The sequence below is a fragment of the Squalius cephalus genome (genome assembly GCF_949319135.1).
Source record: "Squalius cephalus genome assembly, chromosome: 18".
Classification (NCBI taxonomy): domain Eukaryota; kingdom Metazoa; phylum Chordata; class Actinopteri; order Cypriniformes; family Leuciscidae; genus Squalius; species Squalius cephalus.
In genome coordinates this window covers 24,996,587-25,011,055 of record NC_137139.1, presented here as the reverse complement: position 1 = coordinate 25,011,055, position 14,469 = coordinate 24,996,587, and the positions used below count along the sequence as shown (strand labels likewise).

The following is a 14,469-nucleotide window of genomic DNA, read 5'->3' as shown; positions in this document are numbered from 1 at the left end:
TGGGTAACTGAACTCAACATGCTGTTCAGGGTGCCATGTTTTCAGGTGATAAATGAAACCGTTCATAATAACGTTTTTCAGCAATGAGTCACAGTAATTCCACCAAAAAATTGTTTACATATTGCTACTCTAGTAACATTTGTGTTCATGCTGAAGTGCGTCCACACTGCTGACATGTTGACCTATTGTAGCTTATCAGTGCTGTGCACGTAAAAACACCTCACAGTGAAAAATGTCACTGATTTCGACGTCTATTTCCGAAGTTTCGGTATATCACTACCGGTAATTGTGTATACTTAATTTCGAAAACAAGTTTGTTAGCATATCTGCTTTTGTACACATTTATTTCAGTGATAAATCTAAGATGTGTGAAATGAATGTGGAAGTTGGGACCTTTGAGTCAGTTTGGATTACTAACAGAATCTGTAGAGGTGGCCAATAGGTTATCTTTAAAATGTACAAACTTATCTTGTTCATTCCAGCTAAAACCTTTTCTTAACACACTTGTTTATGTACATACATTCCTCTCTCCCAGACATCCATTACGTCAGTAGTTTATACAAAATGGCCTTACAAGGGCAAAACTGGATGTACTCTAATGTATCTAGACAATTGTTTTTGGTTAAATTTACAAAAATTGTGATGATAAACGGAAGCTTCCAGTAAGAACAGCGTTTTTGAACAGGGGTTTTGTAGACGTGTTTGCCAAGGCCAAGGAGGGTGAAGGTAAGTCAAACGAAGAAGGTGACGAAAAAAGACAAGGAGGACGTGAGTTTGGATTCGGCAACTTTCCACATGAGTTTTTTTCTCTGTCTTCATCCTAGTTTACCCTAGAGCTTCATGTTGTCTATAGCTAAATTTTATGTTAACACTGTCCTATCCTATCTTAAAGTTGCAATGAAACTTAAGTAGCAACAGATATTCTTACATATTGTGGCAAATATCTTGTGTAACGGATTATCATAAAAGAACAAAAATGTAGGGGGGTGGGTACTTGGTTCTATGAAAATGAAATCTGAATGAATCACTTAAAATGAATGTGAGCTTTTGCAGAGGGATGGGGTTCAAGCCAACTAATTGATAAGCATCACAAGGTCTATAACAAGATCTATAACAAGCATTTACAAAAAAATACAGATTTTTATTTTTACCCTTCATTGTCTTTAAAAGGATAATTCACCCAAAAATGAAAATCATTAATGTCATTAATGACTCGCCCTCTTATCGTTCCAAACCCTTAAGTTTTTTCGTTCATCTTCGGTACACAAATGAATATCTTTTTGATGAAATCTGAGAGCTTTCTGTCCCTCCATTGACAGCTACCACTTTGACGCTTCAAAAAGTTAATAAAGAGATAGTAAATGAAGAGATAGTTGGTGAATGTTCATCTGTTAATAAAAGCCTAAATTCAATCTGTTCAACATATAAAGCCATTGTGTCTCTTCAGAAAATTTGGACTAAACCACTCAGTTCATATGGACTAGTTTTACGATCTCTTTATGAAGAGTGGTAGCTGCGTAGTTGTCTATGGAGGTATTTGTGTTCCGAAGATGAAAAAAAGTCTTATGTGTTTGGAATAACATGAGGGTGAGAAATTAATGACAAATTTTTCATTTTTGGGTGAACTAACCCTTTAATGTGGATTGCAGTGCTTTCAACATGTGTGTTTGTTTAAGCAGTCTCACTTAAGTACTTCTTGCTAAACTAATAGCCCAGGGGTGAGATAACCTGCATGTCTGAACAATAGGCATTTCACATTTCTCTTTTAATCGATCATCTCTTTATCTGTAGTAAAAATCTTTTCCAAGTAAAGAGACTTGTAAATAATTTGGCATGTATAAACAGTGACAACAAACCCCAGACGAGTGAAATTTAAAAACATCTTTATAAATGCAAATAGAAAAAAAATGACAACACACAGCATCTACACATCACAACAGATAGGACCCTGTGAACAGTTCAGTCCAAACTAAAGTCTGTCTCACACTGCCCAATAAACACCAAAATCCAATGGTTTTTGGTTCTGTGTTAATCCTGTTGGCGTTTTATCTGGCAGTGCAAACCAGCCTCACATCATTCTATGACATAATGCTAAAATAGACCATTTTGAAAAATAAAATCTTTTGGAAGAAATTTTATAGACACACACTCAAACAAAAAAAACAAAACTGTATTCTCATGCAGAATGTCACAGGATTCCCCTCACAGTGTTTGTACTGTTCTACCTCCTCAAAAAGCTTCTACGACAGTATCACAGGAGTGAATGTATTCACATACGATGAGAAATCAATCAACACGTCACACGGTTTTCCAACCGGATCTACAGTCACATTCATAATGTGTGTCAAGGTGTGTAATGACTCGGTATTAAAAATATTCAAGAGGCGGGATGTGTGGAAAATGTTATGGCAACAGAACCGTACTGACAAATGTAATAGAAAAGGCACTTCATTCTTCAACGCTCAGTGAAGACTAATAGTGAAGTATGATTACCTATAATTCTCTCCAATTCAATTACAATCTCACAGTTGATCATTTGTCTTAGCAATGGGAATTTTGATCAGTCTGGATTCCTGAGGGAAAGGAGCCAATGGCCCATACAGAGCCATCATGTTAAAAAGGCCACCACTAGATGGTGGATATGTGCTTCAGTCAAAACAATCAACAGAAATCAGATATGAAAACAAAGTTGCATATTTCTAGTAATGCTGTACACTGTGATACTGTCCAGGTCTGAAAGTAAACATGGGCCACTCCTATATGGTGTATAAACATTTCCAAACGATTCAATTACATCAGAGATAAAATATGTGATATTGTATGAACACTAACCAAGAAGATTCAGAAAGGTTAGGTCGTATTCAACACTGCACAACACAAAACAGACTCACTCGGTCAATGAGGTGCCGTTTCCTCTGTGACCAAATACACAACAGTTGAATATACAGGTGTGGAGTTATCTGTATCACCTACTGTACCGTTTGAAACATAGTCAATCCACATTGCACATAAGATCATTAGGACACAGTAGAATGCCAAAAAATTAACATTTTATCACTGTAATTGTCACAGCTGTGCATTAAACTGAGAAAATAAAAAAAACAAGAGTTCTGTCAAGACATTGAAAAACAACTGGTAAATGGTTCAGTTTCTGTTTAAAAATGGCACTCACATATTCATAAGACTTTTTACATTCAACGCTACCAGGGTTAGTTCACCCAAAAATTAAAGATCTGTCATAATTTACCCACCCTGAAGTTGTTGATAGAGTTTCTATCAATCTATTTTTTTTTTTTCATACTATGGAAGTCAATGGGGCTCATCAACTGTTTAGTAACCCATATTCTTCAAAATATCATCTTTTGTGCTCAACATAAAAAAGAAATACAACTTGAGGGTGAATAAATGACGACAGAATTTTCATTTTCAGGTGAACTATCCCTTTAAAGAACATTGAATCACTGTTAAACCACAGACAGAGAGAGAGAGAGAGAGAGAGAGAGAGAGAGAGAGAGAGAGAGAGAGAGAGAGAGAGAGAGAGAGAGGAGCACAAGTAATGTGCCCGTTAAATGTCATCTCTAACATAGAGTGCCAGGCTGGATACGCATCGGAATGCCACACGCACAGAATACCCCAAACCGCATAAAAAAAAAAAAAAAAAAAAAAAGCGTCATCAAAAATATATTCAGTATTCATAAATTATGAATTTTAACAAAATTAAATTCATCCAATAATAAAATATTGCATAAATAAAGTGATGCATTAGACAACGCTTTAATAAATGATGATTAATAAGCATTTGTGGAATTAAAAAATTTAAATACACGAAAAAAAAAAAAAAAAATCAGTGCTTCAAGTAAGCCTGTCTCTACACATGTATGATTTATAAAATCAGATTCATGAAGTGAACGAGTGAAGATGGGAGTGTCTAAGCCAATGGACATAGCTGAGAGAATATTCCACTGATCTGTTTAATCAATAAATAATACAAATAACCTTCCATAACTGCCATAAGATAAGAATGCCACCTCTCTGGTCTACAGACAGCTGTTGAAAGAATAGTTCACGCCAAAATGAAAATTCTGTCAGCATTTTCTCACCCTCATGTTGATCCAAACCTGTATGACAAAAAAGTATTTTGAGAAAGTTTCAGTGTTTTTTGTACCAAGTCAATGGTAACCAAAATGGTTTGGATGGTCTAACATTCTTCTATATATCTATATTTTTTGTGTGTGTTCTGCAGAAAGTCATACAGGTTTGGAACAACATCAGGGTGAGTAAATCATTTTGGGGTGGACTATCCCTTTAAGGGCCCTCTCCATTTCAGCCCTGCTGTACCAGCCTGCGATAGTGAGGCATGACCTTGCTGTCCGGGAGGTAGAGTGCCATCTCCAAGGCAACCAGAACCGTGAACTCCAGGGAAATCAACTCTTTGCGATTTATTCGGAAACGCTCCTCTAACCTCTATTCAGAGCAAGGCAGATCCATGGGTAGGGCGAAAGAGAGAGAGAAAGTTACTACATAAATCATAATAAAAGATAATAAAATCCAAATCAGTAAGACACTTACATCGATCAGTTGCTTGACCTCCTGTTTCTTGAGGTCGCTGCTAATCTTGGCAGCTAGTAAAACGCAGGCGGCAGACACCAGCTTTCGGTTGTTCTTGTTCAACCTCCCTTGCAGAACCAGCTTCTCAAAGTAAACAAAGGCCATCGCTATGGTAACTGGCTGTAGGCCACACTCCTCGCTCACCGAGCGCATCTCCCTTTTCAAACTGTGGTGCAAATTAAACTTAATTAGAACCAATTTACAACATGCCTATAAAAACAGCTTAAGGCGGCGCTCACATATCGCGCATAAAAACGCGTCGAAAACGCTAGGCGCGCCGCGTTCTCCTTTTTCCAAAGCGCTCGAGGTGGTTGCGCTTCGGAGGCGTCTGTCGTTGCTAAGCTTGGTTCTTGTCACGTGACCTGCGGTGCGCTTGCGGCATTCTGAAAAGTTGAGATGTTTTTATCTCGATGCGGCGCGGACGCGCTTGGAAAAAACGACCGCGTCGCACCGCGACCGCGTCGCTTCCATTATGAGCGCGCATACCGCGCGGCTACATTTGAAATAACGAACTTGCGCGCGCAAAAGACGCGATATGTGAGCAGGCCCTAAATATGAATCACATTTCAAGATACTTTATTTCATTCAGCCTTATATGTACATAATGTTGTGATAGTGTTATGTGCTAAAAGACCCGATGAAATGGCTTAACGTGTGCTATTTCTTTCCTGTGTTGACATTTTCTATTACACCTGGTATTAGGATGCGTTTTGGTCGATCGGATCTAGACGAGGGAGACACATTCCCGTTTACACCTGGTGTTTTAATCCGTCTCTTTTATCCACTACTTTCAACCACTTCTGTCCTGGTTTCTTTAAGGGGAGGGTCTATGGGCGGGTAAATGTATGGGCTTTTCCAGATTTTTCGATCTAATGGACGAAATAAGCTTGCGCAATTTACATACGAACGCGCACAGAGACAATGGAAAAACATATGGAGAGCATCAGCTTTTGTTTCTGCTATGAAAGCCGCAAGACCAGGCTGAACGCAGTGCGTTTTAGAAATCAGGAATGGTGATAGAAAATTGTGCTTGGTACTTTTTTCATCTTCAAACCAAACCTGGGTCTCCAGCCGACAAAGTTTAAATCCCGTCTGGCTTTAAATCCCGTCGCTTCCCATAATGTTCATGCGTTAAGTCAGTAGGCAGTCATTTGAGGCTGTTCGAACACATTCAACCACATGAGCGTTTACTCTATGAAAGCAATCCGGTCTAATGTGTTTCCGACTACTTCTGGAAGTGGTCGAAAGTGGACAAGCTCAAAACGTTTTAGACCCCGTTTACACCTGTATTTAGCATCGTCCACTTGTGAACCGATCGACCAAAACGCTTCTTAAAACCAGGTTTAAACAGGGCCCAAAATGCATAAATATAAAATTTCGGGCCAATAACCAAAAAATGGTCAATATTAAAATTCAATTCTATCTTGTTTAAAAATAAATAAAACATTAGGAATAAAATCCTTGAAGTTAATTTAGGCATCACAATATTATAATGTACATTCTGAAAAATGGATATTCATTTTGAGATTTGCAAAATGTGTTTTTAAAGATGAACATAAAATGTGATGGTAAAGCAGATCTAAATGTAGAAATATAAGAAATGAGTATGCACAGTGAAATTTCCAATATCTAATAATGCTAACAGACATGGACTAAAAGCAACACAACTCCGGTGTTCAACCATTTTATTTAAAAATGACTTTACCTTCTGATTTTGCTTAGTGTTAGCTTTATGTGAGGAAACTTCTCCTTGAACGTCTCATTCATGTCTTTCTTCAAGTCAGACGGTTTCACATACTCTATAACGGTTGTCTGGAGGGGACAAGGTGAATTATTATAGGTGTCAAAAGACTATGGCTACTAAAATCATTATGGATGTGAGCATTAAACTTTTACAGCTAAAGCCTAGTCAGCTGTTATACATCAGAGATCATGCTTCGTGCCTTTAGCTATGGTTAGACCATATTGAGCCCTAAGGGTTATCATATGACATACTGATGTGATCTGATATAGGGTAATAAGATGGGTTCAATGTGCAATTCAAATGTCCTTTCAAAGCCTTTTCATTGGTATCAGATTACTGAATCTGTGTTGGTTCAGTTAAGAATCTTACCACATAAGATGCAAAAATTAACACTCGTTTGTGCTTCCCACAAGGCCACTGGGGGTCACTGAGTAGGTTGGGGTCATAGTCTGACAGCTCGTCCACACCTAGCAAGAGTTACAACATTAAACATGTATGTACACATGTATGGACTTTTTTGAAAGAAATTAATACTTTTATTCAGCAAGGCTGCATGAAATTGATACACAAATTTCAACATTGATAAGTGGGCTGAAACGTTAAGTCGACATTATTGACAATGTCGACAATTCAAAACTTTTTTTTTTTTTTTTTCGAAATATATTTTTTGTTGTCGAATAGTCTTTAGATCTAAAGGCCTGCAATAACACGGTTTGAACAGTGGGACGCTGTAATGCAATACAGTAATGCATTGCAGCCTTCCCGGATGCAATCCAATAGAAGAAGACACGGCGCTTCGGAGTGCAAACAAAGCCGAAGCATTAGAGTGTTTGGCTCTGTTTGGAAAGTTAAACATAACTATAAGAAAATTAAAAATAAAAACCTGTCATATGCAGGGCTGCTACACCCACGCATTCAGACTCGCGCAATTGACACTGTTCTTACGCCACAGGTCAATTTTCTCATGAAAATGGAATTGAATATATGAAAATCGAATCACAAGCTTATGAATAGAAATCGAATCGTGAAAATTGTCAATGCCCAGCCCTAATAAAAACACAGTACCAGTCATTGTAGCAGTTGGACTATTGATGACTTCTGAAGAGGACAGAAAACCTGAAGGAAATTGGTCTATTCAGTTTGCTTGAAGTTCATTAATAAGACATTTTTGGGGAGCATAAGACACTTTCAAAAACAGCATAGAGGCCTTTCTGACCCCAAACTTGTTAACAGTAGTGTAAAAGTAATGTGCATGCTGGAAATGCATGCACATTAGATAAAAGTCCCCAATGAATAAAGATAAAAATGCTATAATTAGCACATAATGTATCGGCACATGTAACTCACCAGTATCTTGTATAACTGTGCTGTTGATTCGGGAAGGGGTGAAGTTCTTCTGCCCGTTGATACGGTTTCGAGACATTGCCGTCTGAGCTGTACTGATGTCAGGTGGGCCACTGCTCTTCTGCCTGACCAAGGCATTAGTTGGGAGCAGAAAACGGGCATATGATACTGTCTGCAACACACAAAATTCCAGGGCTATCAGAGAAAACAAACATTTACATTGCGCAAAACACGCGCTGACCCAATACTGCACCTTGCACAATCATGCTTTAAAACAGATATTGATACACCACCAAATAAACAACCAAGGAGATTTCTAAGCCACATAATCATGCCTTTTGCTCAATCTTAGAGTAATATATCCCATCTTACCTTTCCAAAGTCCACCTCCACTCCCTCTAATCCAGGGACCATTTCAACTCCACCACCAGAAGAGTGTCTCTGTCTCTGGGCTTCTAGTTTAGAGTCACTGCAGAGGAAAGATAAATTATTAACCGTCAGAATTTAATAACTTTTCTCTGCACTGAAACAATTTATTTTATTCCGATATTGAGATAAAGACTCCTCTGTCTCTTATTGCTGTTGCCTGATGCAAAAGACACTAGCGGAGCCTGTTAATATACCAGCAGACTGTTTATAGGCTGGTCTGTTTGTAAAGTCATTCTTCATTTGCAAATTATTACGGTTTCATTATATTAAAGCTCAGAATGATACAACTTTGTGTTTTTTAAATAAATGCATACTGACAAAAATAAAATAAAATTCTATGAATGATGTGATTGGCCAGTTTATGACAGGTGGATGACAAATCACTGTGAACTGGACTGCCAAAAGCAAAATCTAAATCACTTCTTTTTGCAATTTATTGCATCTCTACCGAATAAAAGGATTCATTTTATTTAAAAAACTATTTATATTTATTTATTTATATATATATATATATATATATATATATATATATATAAAAATATTAATTAATTAATTAATATAAATTAATAATTTTAAAACAGAGCACTTTACACACTCAACATCCAGCTTTGTGAAAATCACTCAATACATTTTCTTCCATAAATAAATCATTTAGTCTTTTGTACATCATATTTCATAGTCCAGCCTTTACTTAAAGAAAAAAACAGTTGATTTGTCCATCCCTCGTGGATTTGCATGATATGAAATGAGTTGTTTGGCTGACTGTGGTGGCTCTGTACCTGATGTGATAACTCTCTCCATAGGGCAATACAGAGAAAGCAGCACACAGGGACCTCTTGGCACAGATCAGCACAACCCTGCAGGACACAGATGGCAAGTGCACACAGAAAAGACAACATCGGTCACCTAAACCATCCCATTACACCAGCCATGTTTACACCACACAACAAGTGCATATGGGTCACAACAACATGCAGCACAACGCAAATGGGAGATCAAATGGCACTGGAAATGACATTAGTGACAAAATGAGTCAACCACACATCCATAAATTGTCAATTTAAAGCAGCATGTAGCTTTCTATGTCAAAGTAGATTGGTCAGCATGACCAAATCTGATTACAACAAACTCTGTCACATTTCCCAGGAGGCTGAACGGCATCACAATTAACAGGTCAGCAGCTGGTGACATGGGTTTATGTTCAATGAGGTCAAAGGGCCATTACAACATTACTGCTGATGTCATGAGGCTGGGGGAGAATGTGCACATGAGTGAAGGCGTGATTTCATGGTTGATGATGTAATGCGACATTAAGCCAGGGGGTAAAACTGTGAATTGCGTAATAAACAAGATAATCTCAGAAAATAGTACTCCTTTTTCTTTTCTTTTTGAAATTGAATCTCTTTGCACTATGCGTTTTGTTTTTTTTACTATGTTTGTTCTTGCTTTTGTTTTTTTTCTTTCTTTAACCAGTGTAAAATTAACGACCAAATAAGGTTGTGTATAAGTCATGTTATGTTATGGTGCAAAAAAAAAAAGAAAGAAGAAAAAAAAGAAAGAAAAGAACACTTTGCTGATGCAGAATACAAAAGTAAATTGGGATTTTGGCACAGTTTACCGGAGGAGAAAAGTAAGTTAGAGGGAGAAAGAAAAGGAATCAGGGAGGAAGAGCACTTTTTGGAAGCATTTATCTTACGTAACCGAGTTTCATTACATTTTAATGTCTCTTGCCAAGGTGTAGATCTATTTCAGAAGATGCCAGCGATCTATAAGGTTCCATTCAAGATTGATTTAATTTAGCTCGGTTGTTCCCTGTGTAGGCAGACACATCTACCCCCCATTTCTTCTGTCTAAGAACCTAAGTGAGTTATACCAGTGAGTACTTATGCCAGTTATTAAGTTAGCGAAGGAATCACAGAGTCTGTCTGAAGCTGCACTGTTTCACTTAGCATACACTTTTTTATATTCACCCTATATGACTTGAGTCATGGGAATTGAACTCCTCTATACTAATTGTTGTCTAAAAAAATAAAAATATATATTTTTTGATTATTAAAAAATGATTATGCAAGTTAACTAAAAAAAGGTTAAGCTGAAGTTCAGCAAAATCATAGAAAGTATAGAAAATTAAATCAAATATTCATTAAACAAAATTAAGTTAACTTACTAACAAATAAAGTTAAGAATCTAAATTTCAGCTAAATATTTCATTGTCCCACCTACAAAATGTATTAAGTAAAATGAATATGTAATGTATAAGTATTTGACACAATAATGATCATTAAATGGTTAAATTGGCTTTGCAATGTAAGCATTATTAAGTATGTAAATATATTACTTTATGCATGTTATTATCAGTCAGCCTCAAAAAGCAACTCTCAGATTTATTTGAACTCTGTCTGTGTCCACCAAGGTCTACTTAGCTTCAAACAGATTCAAGACCCCTGGTCTAGACTGATGGTCACCGTGATTTAGCCAAGTAAGACATGGTCCTGGATCAACAAAATGTTGATGAAGGAACAATATTTTTGTCCAAAATTTTTGTCCTAGCCATAATGTATCCCTAAAATCAGAGGGAAATGCTAGGTGAATAACACTGATGTAGAAGCACCTAACTCTGGTTGTAAACGTAAACTTGAGATAAACTGTAAACTTGTCCCTCAAATCTGATTGGTATGTTGTAGTTGTTAATGTACAGACTTAAAGGTATAGCGGAGGATTTTCTTTTTCCGTGTGGATCATCAAGACTATTGGTCCTCCTAAGTGTCAATCATTCTGGTGATATGTTTACGTAAGGCCGTCGTACGTGCTCGTGCACACGATTCACAAGATGGCGTGCGCTCAAATCACAGGTTGGGCTTCCCACTGATGACTCAGTCACGAAGTTTCTACTTGACAGGTAAAGTTTGGCATGCTATTTGGAGAAATCCATTTAAAATCACTGCTAGTAAAAGTTAATGTAAGCTATGATTAGCTCGTGCATACGTTTAATAGGCGTTCCCTCTCGGGAGCAGGTAGAGTGTTGCGCATGTGCATTTTTTCAAAAAGTGAAGAGGGCGGTTCTTTTCTAAAATTCGGGAAAATCCTCCGCTATACCTTTAATATGGGAAAAATATATAATATGGGAATAAAAAAGTCCTTATGGGGAAAATACTTCCTAAACCATGTCAAACCCGCCAACTCACCTACTCCCTCGAGTATCATACGGTCTCATATTCTTGATGAAGTGAACTTTCTTGGAAACCTTTGCCCCCGGAGACCCAGAAAGGTTACGTGTCCTGCAACAAGAATGTAACAAAATGTAGATACATACATGCGACTTTAATTTGTATAAGCTTAGAGACAAATTGTGATGTATTAAATTGAAGTAAAGGCATAATCTTTTGGCCCTTGACTATAAACTACGGCTTATAAGGTCGCCCGTCCAGCATCAGTCTATCAGCAGACCTTACATAAAGAGATGAGAGGATGAGGGGAACAGAACAGGAGAGAGATGAAAGGCAAATAACAAAGACGACACAGGAAATGATGTGCATATGTACTGCAGTGAGATCATGAGGCTCGGTTTACATAAGCAACATCACCTACCAGCAGATAAAACTTGTTGTGACTGGTTGATGGCCTTTATGCTATACTTCTCTGACTGACTCAGCAGTCTCCTCTCAGTTATCAACTCTGACAGCAGTGAAATCTCACATTCTCAAAAGAATGTGTCTTATGAGCACGTCCTTTTAAGTGAATCATAAAAAATAAAAAAAACTGTGGGACTTTCCGAACAAATGACTGAGTCGGTTTCTATTGTGAATCAAAAACATACATTGCAACATAAATAGTCTGATTTCGGGATGAATAAGTTTAATGAGTCAGTTCTTTTTAGTGAGTCAAAGATATGCAATGCAGAATAGTCTGATTATTACCGAACAAATTACTAATTTGAGCTAATTCGCTTTAGTGAGTCAATACACTTATCAATCAGTTAAAGGGTTAGTTCACCCCAAAATGAAACTTATCCAATAATTTACTCACCCTCAAGCCAACCTAGGTGTATATGACTTTCTTCTTTCAGCCAAACACAATTGAAGTTATATAAAAAAAATACCCTGGCTCTTCCAAGCTTCATAATGGGAGTGAACAGTAACAGATTTTGAAGCCCCAAAAAAGTGCATCCATCCATCAATAAAAGTAATCTTAACAGCCCCAGGAGGTTAATAAAGACCTTCTGAAGCAAAGCTTTTTTGTAAGACAAATATCCATATTTATAACTTTATAAACTATAATCACTGGCATCCGGTAACGAACGTATGCTTGTAGAGTTCCGCCCGAAGAGTGACCCCTGACCCGAAGTATGACATAGGATGTAGGAGTAACGTAAGCTTAGGTGAGAGTAGTTCAAACAAATAGGGCTGGGCAACAAACTCAAGCTCCTCTAATATTTCTCTTTAAAAATTCTCGATTTAAACTTCTAATTCGTGACCGGTGTTAGACCGGAACTAGACTTGCATACAGCTGTTATCGGAAGCCAGTGATAATAGTTTATAAAGTTATAAATATTAATATTATTTTTCTTACAAAAATGCACCACTTTGCTTCAAAAGGCCTTTATTTAACCCCCTGGAGCCATATGGATTACTTTTCTGATGGATTGATGCGTTTTTTTGCGATTCAAAATCTTTTGATTTTGAGTTGATTTTCACTCCCATTATAAAACTTGGAAGAGCCAGGATATTTTTAATGTATCTCTGATTGTGTTTGGCTGAAAGAAAAGTCATATAGACTCACTTAATGAACAGCAAGTTATTACTTTCCTCATGTCCGACTCGAATTGAACCAAGAATTGATTTTATGTTATGTCAAAATGCAAATCAAAAATAGTTGATTTTCAAAATGTATTACAGATAAACATTGTTTTTTGTTGTAATAAATGGTCATTTGTATATAAATTATTATAGAAAATACTATTGCTGAGTATTTTCATTTCAATATAAAAGTTAGAACCAATATTTCGATTGCCTCACTATTTGAATTTTTTTTTTTTTTTTTTTTTTTTGAGTACTAAAAGAACCGGAACTAGAAATCCTTACGCTTCCCAACCTGTTCATTTTAGCAGGTCTCAAAAATGTCGCAGAAATATTTCCTGTCAAACCCTAGCCTAGAAAACAAGACATCAAAGATGAAAATGAAAGTTACACAATAAGGCGGAAGTCAGTAATTCAAGGGGATAGATTCGTTTTTGTTTGGTTTTTCTCGTACTGTAATGTGCAGTGTTTATAATACTGATTGAAAAGTCATAAACGAATGTAAACACTGATAAACAATAGGCCAGATATGCAGTTGTGACTATCCAAAAGCGTGCTAAGATTTGGAAATAAACACAGCTTTCATAAACAAATATATATATTCAGAATTGTTTAGGACAGCTGTAGAAAAGGTTACATCACACATTTACTCCACATTTGATTGAATGGTGTAATTTATGCATACAAACCCAGCCAGAGAAAAAAACGTCAATAACGCGTGTCATTGTTTGCCAAGCTGTGTGCAAAAACAAAGCTCACCTTTGACGGGGATCAGGCACAGGGTTGGAGCCCGGGAATTGGCTGGGTGGTTTACTTGATCCTAAAACCGGATTCAGCGGTCCAGAGGTCGGTGAAAGAGGGGGTGCCTGAACCGACAAAGGATCTGCTCGTCCATCCTCAGTAAAAACGTCGCTGATCCCTTGGTTTAATACTGGAGGAGGGCTCAGAGGAGCAGGGTATGTGTTAGTCCTCGGTATAGGGGTCGCAGTTCCTCCGCTGATGGAGGATGTCACTTGTGTGAAGGTTCCGTAGCTGCTGGATGTCGACAGAGGGGGACCCGTCACCGCCGACGACACACCGACATCTAGACACCGGCTCTCGGCTTCCCTGGGGCCAACGGTTCCATTGCTTAGGTTGTAAACCGGTCGCCCGTCCAAAGATATATTGGTGAGAAACAATAGTGCTGCTTGTCTGCGACGGGAATCTCGGCTTTTTCGCAGGTGTTCTTTGTGTGGTTTGGCTGAATTAGTCCTCGGACAGACGCGAGGACCGCAGGCAGCGGCCGCCATTCTACTGTGAGTAAGCTAAAAGCAGACAGAGCTATTAGAGCGGCTGAGGGATTGGCCACGCCCCCTTGAACCTTATTGGTTCAAATTCCTGACACTTGCATATAAATAAGACTTTGACTCAGCGGATTGGACGAGAAGTCTTAGTTAGTTCATAAATTTGGCTTCAAATGTACAGAAGGACACGAGACATCTGTTGCTTTCTTTGAAACATTATATATTTTTAATGAGAGTGACACTTACGTTGAATTATTTTATATAT

At 37.6% G+C, this 14,469-nt stretch overlaps 1 protein-coding gene across 2 annotated transcripts; it reads right to left on the bottom strand.

Annotated features, from left to right (window-relative positions):
- Positions 1-1,867: 1,867 nt before the first annotated feature.
- On the bottom strand, positions 1,868-14,266 carry cables2a (Cdk5 and Abl enzyme substrate 2a). Of its 2 annotated transcripts, XM_079850137.1 has the most exons (9): positions 13,681-14,266; positions 11,311-11,403; positions 8,905-8,982; positions 8,069-8,165; positions 7,700-7,868; positions 6,722-6,819; positions 6,314-6,420; positions 4,570-4,774; positions 1,868-4,464 (listed from the first exon to the last, which is right to left on the bottom strand). In XM_079850137.1, exons 1-9 carry the CDS (start codon positions 14,208-14,210, stop codon positions 4,324-4,326), a joined length of 1,518 nt encoding a protein of 505 aa, XP_079706263.1. In that variant the 5' UTR covers positions 14,211-14,266; the 3' UTR covers positions 1,868-4,323. The 2 variants fall into 2 exon arrangements, with proteins under 2 accessions (XP_079706263.1, XP_079706264.1); XM_079850138.1 differs by lacking the exon at positions 8,905-8,982 and having other exon boundaries at positions 3,303-4,464.
- Positions 14,267-14,469: the final 203 nt, after the last annotated feature.